Raw genomic sequence first — 11800 nt, forward strand, 5'->3', positions numbered from 1 at the left:
ATCTCATTTTTAGTCGTAAGACATTGCGCTGGAACTTTACTGCAACTTCAGCAACTTTTGAATGTGGCGAAGGGGGAGTCGACAGAGGGGAAGGGAGGAGAGGACAGAGGAGAGGAGAGCGGAAAAAACAATGGAGAGAAGGGAGGAAAGGAGAGAGAGAGGGCAGCGAGAAACAAGGGAAGATAAAAGAATGGATGGATAGATGGATGGACAAAAAGATGAGAAAATGGTCTGCAAATGACTTGCGCGGATGGAGTGGTGAGTCGATAGACGTGAGCGGTAGCGCACCAATATTGTTCGAAAAGTAGAGACCAGTCTTCTGAAATGGCTCTGCGACTCCGGAGCTGGAATTTAAAGCAACAAGCTGGAATTCTGTTTTGTTTAAAGTAGTAGCAACACTGGAACTTCGCGTTTGACTATCTTGGTGTCTTGAGGCTCTGCGAAAACAAACGCTACCGTTGCCTGTGGTGGGATGGGCAGGTTTGCTTCTATGTTCGTGAGTCACAAAATAACGCATAACCGACAGCGACCTTAGTGTAGTTAAGCACACACACACACACACAAACAGAACGAATCGAAACATTAGACTGCTGCTAGGCTTCAGGGATCGTCGACTTTCACTAGTCCTGTGTGAGTGGTATGTGGATGATGCCCCAGAGGTCTTCTGAGACATAAAGTGGGCCACCAAGATACCACAAACACATCAATATGTCTATTCGCCTATCTTCTGCGGACCGCGGCGAGTGATAGACATCACCCCAGCTCAACGATAATACCAGATGACTCGCTAGAAAGAAGGAGGTCTGTGCAACCCGAACACATAACGTCATGTGACGTTGAACAGTGAGCACACATGCGCATGTTACTCGGGCCGACGGATGCTGGAGGATCTGCTAATGCTGAGAGATCTGATGATGCTGGGGATCTGATGCAGGAGGATCTGATGTCGGATCCTGCCGTCAAACTGTGGCTCGGGAGACCAGCGCCACTGGCAGAGGCTCCGACACGGCCATGGTCGTCATCACGCCCCCAGCCGGCTTATTTCAAGGATCGGATATCGGTGAAGCACATTTGTTCACCTGCCCACTGTTCGGGCAGCGCTGTGGGCTCTCTAGAGTCTCGCAGCGTTTCCGTTATAGACCACCATCACAGACCGTTTGGGAGATGATCAGGGGTCTCCGTGCGGACCAGATGAGGCTTCTCTCAGCCGAGTTCTCCTTGTGGACCTACAGTGAGTTCTGTTGCTGGCCAACCAGTGACATTCTCCTTTCTAAGCCACCAGCGGGCGGCTCATTCTGAATGCCAGCAGAGGTCCGTCTGCTGGTCAACAGGGGCCTTCAGAGCATGGCATGGAAAAGCCCCGGACGTGACTCCTCTGTCCACTGCTCCTTCCGGAGCATTCCACTTCTCCCTCTCCTTTCAGGCCGGGTTGACCCCTTCACGACACGCGTGAACGGGGCTCCAGACCTGGCTCAGAAGGGGCCCTTCCAAGCTGAGGACGGCTTCAGTGCCGTTGGTTCACCCCCCCCCCCCCCCAACCCCCCCCCCCCCCGCTGTGCACACTATTGAGCCGGAGGTCAGACCTTGGCACGAGGGCTCAGTAATGACCCCGCGGAGTGGCACGTCCAGGGAGATACGAGCACTTCCTGGTCCGCTGACAGGTCCATTAGCGGTGGGCCGCGGCTCTGACGGTGGCCTACGGTGTGCGGGGCGCTCTCGGGATCGACCGGTCCACCAGCACTGACAGCGCCAGCTGTGAAATCACATGCCACGCATGGGTGGAGCCGCGGCAGGCTCCAGGAGTGTATTACTTTTTCGGCTTGACCAGACGGCTTTTGTTCTGCTCCGTCTGTTTCCGTCTGCCCCGTCTGTTTCTGTCAAAGTGTAGACGCTCTGTTCGTCTTTCGTGTTGAAATTATTTGGGAGGGGAACCCAGCAGAGGACCAGTGTTGTCCTTTTCTCGGACAACAGTATGGCGACGGCATGCAAGCCGGCATTCAGCGCCCTTCGTTTTTGTCTCGCCAAGCTGAGAGTTCTCGCAGACGTGTGCGCGAGGACCGGCGCGCTGGATTCATACAGATAGGCGGTCAGCCGACGTTCACGGCACCGTGCCTCCCGACGCGTCAGTGCCGTGGCGTCCACTCGCTGCGTGAGGGGGGCGGTGAATCGGTGTACCGTGGACTCGGTCGCAGCCATGATGGCTAACTGCTGTCTCACGTTTAACTTCCCCCGAGTTCAGTTTGTGCCCGCAGTTTGTCTATGTTTTGGTACTGAATGGGTACTTACCATCAACAAGCGAAAAGTGAATAACGCGTGAGGTCGGTTGCGATCCCCTCGGGTCACGTCACCAACCTGCGGGGCGTCCTGCCGCGTGCTGTGGCCAGTTGGCTGGTCAGAGCGGTGGCGTCCCGCCGGCTCCCGGGGGCTCCATAACGTGGCCGCGGCCGCTGAATATTGCAGCGGCCCGACGGCCCGAGACAGATGGTCGCAGCACGAAGGGGCATTACCGTCGGCGCCACCGGCCTGGCCACGCCTCTGTCGGGAGTGGCGGGGCGCGACAGACGTCCGCTGACGCACTGAAGGCACTCCGCCGGGACCGCCGGCGGCTCTCACGTGCCGCAGGAGCATCCCACTGCGGTGATCTGGACCCTTGTCATGTCCGGACACGCGGAGACAAAGATGTAGCCGCGGCACGCCGTTCCCGAGCCGGTTAGACAGCGCCACCAGTGCGCGATGCGGTGGCGAGGAAGCTTCTGAAGAGATAGGGCGGTGTGTCGGGGTTGAGTTAGCGGTGGGGGTGGCGGTGACGGCGGCGTTGGTGGTAGGAGTGCAGAGGGGGCCGGTAGGCAGCAAACGATATGCCGTTTTACCACGCCTTCGCTCCATCCAATACTTACGGCCAACGCCATCCATGCTTGCTGAAGTCGGATCGTTTGTCGTTTGTCGTTTGTCGTTTATCGTTTGTCTGGACTGGTGCTAGGCTTGCGGATGCTTCAGGCAACTACCCGCGACGTCCCGCGGACGTGTACGTGAGCAGTCTTAGTCGATGGTGCTCCGCTGTGGCCTGAACGTCGTCCAAACTGCGAAGTCGGCGCGGTCGCGGTCAGTCGGCGGAGCTGGTCTGAACGCTTGCCCATTTGCGGGATCAGCGGTCCCAGTCTAGTTTGAACGTTTGTTCGTTTGCATTTCCACCTGCGCGAAATCAGGACCATTCAATAGATCAAGACGCCTTGTAAGTTGTGTGCCGTGGTACACGGTGATAAAAGACGCGAGGTTTATCAATTGCTATTATGCAGGTAATACAAACATCGCAGCCACCGAGCCAAATATATATATATATATATATATATATATATATGTTTGTATAGAGTGTAGATTTACATAGTGTTTGTGTAGTTACCACCTGCACCGGAGGACGTGCGGATCGATCTGAGAAATGTGTTTAAGCTAGCAAGTCCGTCGTTGATGATATTGTATTACGCAGAGGTTCATTAACAACCGGTTGCGCGCTAATTGACAACTCGAATCGCTCGAGTTTCCTGGCTCCAGGTCTGGTCAGGGTGAGGCCAGGTCATGTCAGCCGCCGGAAGCAACTATCTTGTGACGGTCCAAGTTCAGGGAACTTCCTATCAAAGTATATTAGAAAAGCTCGAATATCAGGGTGAGAAATTCTTACACTGAACTAGGTTGCATACCAGCATGCTTTCAATGTATGCACGCTTCCAATCTTTTTTTCGGTTTCGGCCCACATCGTGTCTTGTTCGAGGCAGCCTAGAAATAGTAGTGACAGACCGTTTCGGGACTGTTACTACCGTACTAATTTGACAATGAGGGCATTCTATTTCCAGACATTGCGAAACGCATCGCAGTTCAACGTTTTACGAAGTGCGGACAACCGCACCGGCCATGTCAGCGCTCCCGGGTCACGGCATATCTAGGATCGTCCTCCTTCCCGCAACTAGGAGCCAAGGGTGCCTCTAGAATCAGATGCTAGGTGGGGAGTAAATTCGCGTACATCGCGCATTTTGCTACAAGTCTTGATTTGCCAGACCGCCAAGATCTCAAGCGATTCTTAAAAACGCTGCGACATGGAGGAGTACAAGTCTTGCGGGAGACAGTACTCCGCCAACCGCACACGCCGACCTTCCGCTTCTGCCGATACCATTGAAGGTGCTCTGCCCCGTCAGAGCGCTGGTGGCGTGTCGCCGCAGCACCCGCAGTCCATACGTGGGCCCGGCTCCCAGCCACGGCGTGCAATCCGCGCATTCTGTATCGCCCATGTTCATGAATGGCAAGTGCATAACTCGTTCGTAATGCACTGTTTCAGGATAATCGCATCCGACCGGAGAGCACGCGCGCGGATGCCGTCAGATGGGCGCGGGCCGCGGCGGGGACCGCGCTTCTCCCCGCGGAATCGCGCGGAGCTGACCAGTGCTCCCACAGACAGTAGTTTGACAGCGCGGAGACCATGCCGGCCCGCTCCGAACTCATCATCGAAGTTCGGGTGAGACTCGTCCGTCCCGCGGCCTCGACTGCATCACAACTCTCTAGCCGTGTTGTTACATATTAACTGGGTGCGTTGACCGTAATAAAAAAGGCCTTGGCTGACAAAACGGCTGAAAATGGTTTATTCCTCCATTATCTGGACCAGGACACAATCCATGGCTTTTATCGCGATAGTCCCCTGGACGACGAAATTTGGTAGGCGACCGCAAATGCATGCTGAACGCAACGCGAAATGCTGAAGACATCGAACAAATGCACCATGACCTCTGTTCCGACAACTGTCACCAGCCGTGGCGTATCTCAGGTGGCATGAATGGAGTGGAGCAACAGAGGATGACACCTGGCACTCACGTTGTGTTTGTTACCTGTATCACTTTGCCATCTCGTGCTAGGCTTATGAACAACCCACCGAAGACGCTTGCGAGTTTCTCTAGAGCTTGCACGATTTTGTTCCATCCGGGTACAGCTGCAGAAGCATGAATCAGCTGTCTGCTGATCGCGGAAACTTTGCTCACAACTTGGTTCCAGTGTTGCAGTTCTACTGAGTTAGAGTGCATGTGTCTCCTCTCCGCCTAAGGATCTCCCAAACTTCGAAGTTAACTAAAGCGCGATCATTGAATAGTTCAGCCTAGAGCCGGCCTCTTCTTGATTGCGCGCGGGCACCGCTCGCCAGCTGAACACCGGTGCGGGTGACGTCAGAGCCCGTCGCGCAGCCAGTCCTCACGTCGGCCGCGCGCCAACGAGGATGCGGCAGTCGAACGCGACTCGTGCCCAGATGAAAGATACCATAACGGATGATGAAAAACATTGGTATCAAAGAAAGGGGGAGAGATCGCATAAGGTCACACTCCGGAGAGAGGTTTTCGGATATCCCTAGTCAGACGAGCATGGTCTATTCTTGAAAGCAGCCGTCCTGGGTTCCTCATATGATATGGTACACTACAATGACATGAGACATTGGTTCCATTGTGACAGACGCAGGAGCGTACCATCATGCCCAAGCAGCACAAACAATACAATTCAAACCGAGGCGCGTGGAAAGACCAATCTCAGTTTTGTCTTTCTTCTTGGCGACACCCGGTCATTTCTTCTTCGTTTTCCTCTTCTTCTCCGGCGGCTTGCTGGATGAATCACTCGAACTGCTTGAGCTAGAGCTGGAGCTGGAGCTGTCCGAGTCGTCTGATGAGCTGGAGTCTCCGCTGGAGCTGGAGCTGTCCGAGTCAGAGTCGTCGGACGAGTCGGAGCTGTCTGTGTCGGAGTGGCCGGCCTTCTTGGCCCGCCACCAGTGCCTGCCTGAAACACACACCGCCGGCGTTAGCGGCGACAATGACACAGGCAGCAGGCCCGGGTGCCGGGACCCATGCGCCGACACTGCACCAGGACGCTCATGCAGCGGCCAGGCACCACCCCAGCTCCGGGGTGTCGACCGGCGATTAGCGCAGCGCGCGGCCCGCGGTAATCAGACAGCCGCGCGGCCCAATACACTGCCGGAGTGGCTCGAGGCCGCCGATGGCCGGGGTCCATCTATCGAACACCCACCAGACTTCTACAAACTTAGATTGAAGTTTCAGGAGCGTTTGCTGATTTGTCTGCAATGAATGCATGGAGAAAAAGCGTGGCACAACAACTGCACCCACCACCATCCAAAAGTTGTGTTGACAAGAAAAATATGTTGTTTTTTTATTCACTCCTGAAATCCGCAGCACCAACGAGGACTCAGGCGTCATGTCAGAAAAAAAGATAAGCGCTTGCTTCAGTCCTTGCCTCTACGTGGATTATGTGGAAAAGCCGCAGATCAAACGCTACGGCGTTTTACTCTCCCGCACCATCTGTCAAAACGAAGGCTCGGACCAAGACGAAATATTCCACTGAAGGAAACGACCTGATTCAACTATGTATATATAACCCAACCATCCTCAACTGAAGGATACAGCAAAATAATATTTGCAGCTCTCATGGTCACCATTACAAGGTTTTACATATTGCAGTGGCAGACAGCAACACTTTTAAGCTGTATTATCATTGCATAACGGTTTGTAACGCGGTGGCCGAAATCGAATGTTGTAAAACTGAACGGTCACAGCATTATTGATGTAACAAACTAATAGTGGTCGATCTGGAGGATTTTTCGCACTTGTTTTACTTGCAAAAAAATGTCGTGCACGAGTCACGCCAAACCGTTGCACAATACATGGCGATCGTGACGAAATCGCCGGGGGCGTCCGGCCCAATGGTTTTTTGGTAGCATCTCTGCAACCATTAGACATTAAATTGAAATAGCCACATCTTGGGAAATCACGATGTTGCCACGGCGTTGCGTTTCTCTTTAAATGAAGCTTCTGACAAAAGTTTTTACTGACCAATTACGTGCAACGTGATGAAATTGGCGCGGCTTGCATTCAAATCCGCGACTTTTCGGGCCGGAGACGTATTATGTGCTTTCCTACAGACAATAATTCACAATACGTCGCCTGGAGCAGAATATTGGGGTGGAAACACTGGCGGATGGCCAATCCAAGTCATTATGGCGAAAGTTGGCAGTCTGGTGCGTCCCTACTGATCGAGTGACTCACGCAGCGGAAGGCACTATGCACAAGCAATGAAATGATTGGTTTCGTGAAGTAAATGTGACTGTGAAATACGCCCTGTATACGCTCGCTAAGACGGGGGCCGCTTCGGCATTGGCTAGTAACGTGCACGTTCGACTGCAGGCCCTTTTATGCGCTTTCACGGTCGTGAACGTATGTCGGCCCCACTACCACCAAGCACATAAGTATTGCGCGACGTAATAGAAAATACGAAAGGACAGCGTGCCGTATAACCACCAACGCGTACTTACATCTTCTCGGACTTGGTCTTTTCCTTCATTCTCTTTGAGCTTCTTCTTGAGCTGCTGCGTTCTGGAGCTTCGGTGCACGTACTTGCGTTTGCCTGTGCACTCGTACGTCCAGTGACCCCACATTCAGACACTTCTGGGCAAGCCACGCCCTCCGCCGACGGCGGCCTGAAATGGCGGACCAGGCGTGCCTGAGCGACCTCTTGTTGGCGCACCGACAACGACCCTGACCGAAGCCCGCTGCCCAGCGGCGTAGCGAGCAGATCCTGTACCAGTGCAGCGGGAAGCGACACAACCGGCTGTGGATGCAAAACCACCACAGTAGAGTGTCCAGAATAGCATGGCCTGTGTACATTTAAGCCTGCTTTGGGCGGCAGTGGTACGTTGGTACAAGCACACAGAACAAATATGGTTCGGAAGTCAAAAACCAATCAGAGCTGGTTACTTCCCCCCCCCCCCCCCACCTCCCCCCCCCCATCAGCAATCAGTGCCCGCTACTTCCTTTCTATCAAGATCTACTAAACTGGTTCTCCGAATAATGCGTTAGGCAGGACACTGAGAAGCGTCTCCCGTTACTGACAGACGAACGCCATCGTCCATCGGTGTCATGCGCTGCGTTACGCTCCCAAGATTTAGATCCAACAGCCTCAGTAACATGGGCATCGTAACCATGACATTAAAACACTGATCATGTTCAGTCCAGTCTAAAGGCATCGCCCCGCCAATAGTCTTATAGTCATGCCCAGGGCAGCAAGGTGTTAGATGGCACACCTGAACACCGAACACCCTAAAGATTAAGAGTTACGATTGGCGGCCACATCGAAAACATCACTGTTACCCCGCACCTAGGCATGTATGCAGGTCGTCAACAAACCAAATTAAATGCAGTTGCAGCGAACTATACAGCCACATTCATGTTCAGTGCGCAAAGGCGGCCCAGCTCAACAAAGCCCCCGAAACAAGTCCCCGAACGTGGTACGCCACGGGGTACCGGACCCCGGCTCGACACGCTGAGACGCCGACGCCGCGAGCGGGCCTTCCCGATCCGGCCTGCCCTCCCAGCGCCGGCGCCGCGGCTCGCCGGCCTTAGCCGGCCAGCGGCGACTAATCAAGAGTGGCGCCTGTGCTCCGGGAACGCGGATCGCGTGGGTGCCGGGCGGGGCGCCTGCAGCACGTCATTGTCTGCGTCATTGGGCAGAGCCGGGGCACGACAGGCTGAGCCTCCGCTGACATCGGCAACAGGCGCGGATTTGCTTGAGGCCAGAATGACGCGCGCCGGGACATTCATTCCGTTGACAAGGGTAGTCGAACAGTGAGTCAATGGGAAAAAACCTAGGCGTGACATATGCACAAGTCTGCAAACCTTCCGCCAGCCTGCGTACAGCACAGCACAGCGCGATACAAAAGTACAGGAGTCAACATCCGATACTCCCATACGCTGTTCACGCAGATGGCGTGAAGGGCAGCATGCCATGAGTCACGACAGCAAGACTCAAGGAATACCGATCACTTGATCACAGACTTCGATGGGAGCTTCTAGGTGACACGAAATTACCAACAGTAGTGCCAAACAAGATGACAGTGAAGGCTGCATCATTTTATCATTTTTGACTAGGATATTTTCAGTGTGAAATACTGTGGCGACACAATATCGCTTGATTAATTGATATCAAACGACCTGGTCTGAACCAGCCATGCGGTCTTAGACAGGATGAGTTTCTGGCATAGATCACATGTTGTAAAACTGGTCACAAGGTCCACAAAATCCAGTGAACTTGTTCAATAACAGGTGCATCAACAGCCTGTTGTAAACTATACCATAGTTTAATTGGCATGAGGGTGTTCACAACCGAGTTGAGAGAGCACTGAACATTGCACTATGACACAATCTTCCTCCAGTCGCATTACCACTGCTGTGTGTGGACCTGCCCTTGTGCAAACAGCACTTACACCACATTCACTCAGGAAAGATATATGCACAAGAAGACACAATACATTCCAGATATTCCACCGGCCTGAGCCGTGCTGGAGACCCATGGCTAGTGTGTTCATGCTCTCATTCATGATCACCTTCCTGGTATGTTGTTGCACCAAATGCAGCACAAAAGTTGGAACACCCCAGTGTCATGCAACACGGGGCAATGCACCCTGCACAGAGTGGCACCACCCAGTTTCAGAAACTGGGGTCACACAACTTCACCATCCGAGCTCACACAAGTCCTCCAGTAAACATCATTACAGGACCTCTGTGCTCTACAACCAACCTAGCAAAAAACAGCAAAAACTAGGTGATCAGCACATTGTCCATTGAATGATACTCTTGGGACTTCACCATGGGTGTCCACTTTGCAGTCACTGTAAGCAAAGTTTTCAAGCACAATGACCACCAATAAAATGCTAGCACACTTTAAACAGGTTGCAAAGACCAGGGGATATTGAAGGAAAGAAACTATATGAGTGCAAAATTTTACATCAAAGATTCCATGCAATAACTCGAATATCTTGCATAACTTGCATACCTACCCCTCGTTTGCTGAGAAATCCTCCAGCTCCCATTGGCATTTTTGCCCTCTTTAAGTCAAACAAATATGAAATCAGCTCCCCTTCACCTGCAAAACAAGCATTAAACTAGCATGTTTTATTTGCATATGTACCAACAAACAAATGTGCATGTGTAAATACACATGTGTATGTATATATATATATATATATATATATATATACCTTTATTCACAGTGCAGCCAGAAACATACTGACTGTAATGTTTCAAGCATCATACCATAACAGCTATTATCAGATGAGGGCTTCAGAAAATATGGAGGACTGGCACAACACATTGACAAAAGATCGCTGGGTTCAAACACATTTACATATTTTCAGGGTACCTCACAAGCATGCTACATGTCATTAGCCTGCAAATGTCCCATTGTTTCCACAGCAGAACATGGGGTTTCACACATTGGCCAGTAGTTACATGAGGACAATTAAAGAAAACGTAAAAATACCCAAGCGATAACAAGGCTCAAACCAATGTACAATATTGCGTGCAACACGAGTTCATTTCAAAGACATCCATTTGGAAAAATCCTGGGATCACCACCTTCAAAATTAAGTTCCTCAGCTTGCGTGAGACCAAAAGCTTATACCAGTGAAAGGCCATATAAAGGACACGAAATTATGCTGCTGAAATGGGTCGTGTTGTGTGTGTCCGTGAATGGTGTGTTGTGAAACGGCCTATGTACGCCCAGACTTACACCCTGGGCGATACAAACAGGTGAAACCGTCACGACAACGCACTTCTCAGTAAGATCCCTATTTGACGTCACCAGGAACACTCCTTTAACGCTGAGATGGGCCGCGCGCGTCGTAGTGGCCATGGGAGATCGCGCGCATTATAACACGTTTGGTGGATGGAATGATTCGTAAGGTCAAAGTCAATATGAATGAATGAAAAAACTTGACAGCTATGCACCATTTTGAAGGCATTGCAAGAAGCAAGGCGGGTAGTATAGGACCCAGAAAGGGAGCTTTTCGGGACGATCCAGTGGGTTTTACGCCAAAGAAGTGCTTAACGTGAGGACTTATCTATGACTTTGGAGACGCCAGATGGACTCAAGACTGCACCCTCGGATTATCAGTTTATTTTGTGTATCACAGCTGCCACCCCTGCGGGGTACCTACCCCAAAGCGAATCCATGGAACTTCTGAGCCCCAGTTGGCATTTTGATTGGGCTTCGGTTTGGCAGATCACTCGACAGAACACAATGGTAGCATCGATGTAGCCCATGACGGTGTACCGGAGGGAGTGCGGGCGCATTTCCCACCTTCCTGGCTGAACATCTTTGAGAAGCCGTCGGGTATAGCAGTTTGTAAGGTACCCCAAGCTCTACGGCAGGGGCTCCGGACCCGGAGCCGGCCAGGCACATTCTCGCGGCCCCATCTAACGGGGACAGTCAAGTCAGTGCACACTGAGGCCTAATCATTCACCAGAGCTTGGCCTTGACGGTTGTTAGTTTCATATTGCAAAAGGTACCGCTGGTTTGCTCCACCTTTGCCTGGCAAATACCGGATAAGACTTGCTCGAGCATTAACGAAATGCAGCATAAGTGTGCATCACAACCCACGTCCATAACCTTTCGGCTGTTTATAATGAATGCAGTGGATCAATTAACCACGATATTCCTCGTCTGTCAGTAGGCTCAAGTTATAAGACTGTCGACTGTGCAATGTTATCTCGCTAATGTGGAAGCAGGATCAGATGCACTCCAGCGGGTCCATGGTCACCACCGCCGGTTTCAGCACCCGGAGTGCCGCATGGATGGTGCCAGCATCGAGCTGGAACCTGGAAGCCACGCATCCACCTTGATAGCGTGCTGTTTGAAGGCAGGGGAATGTTCATAATATGCTGGGCGAATGTATAGGTCTTCCGGCAGATGGAGCGTAGTGCAGCAGTATTGG

At 52.2% G+C, this 11800-nt stretch overlaps 1 protein-coding gene across 1 annotated transcript; it reads right to left on the reverse strand.

Annotated features, from left to right (window-relative positions):
- Positions 1-5587: 5587 nt before the first annotated feature.
- LOC119108163 (zinc finger CCHC domain-containing protein 10-like) lies at positions 5588-7468 on the reverse strand. Its single transcript, XM_037231742.1, has 2 exons — positions 7342-7468; positions 5588-5799 (listed from the first exon to the last, which is right to left on the reverse strand). The coding sequence occupies exons 1-2, from the start codon at positions 7466-7468 to the stop codon at positions 5588-5590; spliced, it is 339 nt and encodes a 112-aa protein (XP_037087637.1).
- Positions 7469-11800: the final 4332 nt, after the last annotated feature.

This window comes from Pollicipes pollicipes, unplaced genomic scaffold, assembly GCF_011947565.3.
Source record: "Pollicipes pollicipes isolate AB1234 unplaced genomic scaffold, Ppol_2.1 Scaffold_6686;HRSCAF=7923_pilon_pilon_pilon, whole genome shotgun sequence".
Taxonomy (NCBI): domain Eukaryota; kingdom Metazoa; phylum Arthropoda; class Thecostraca; order Pollicipedomorpha; family Pollicipedidae; genus Pollicipes; species Pollicipes pollicipes.

Excerpts from the sequence above, each read along its gene's own strand:
- LOC119108163 (XM_037231742.1), bottom strand. The coding sequence starts at position 7,468 with ATGTGGGGTCACTGGACGTACGAGTGCACAGGCAAACGCAAGTACGTG. Across the intron at positions 5,800-7,341 it reads CCAAGTCCGAGAAGATGTAA|GCAGGCACTGGTGGCGGGCC; the intron begins GTACGCGTTGGT and ends TGTGTGTTTCAG.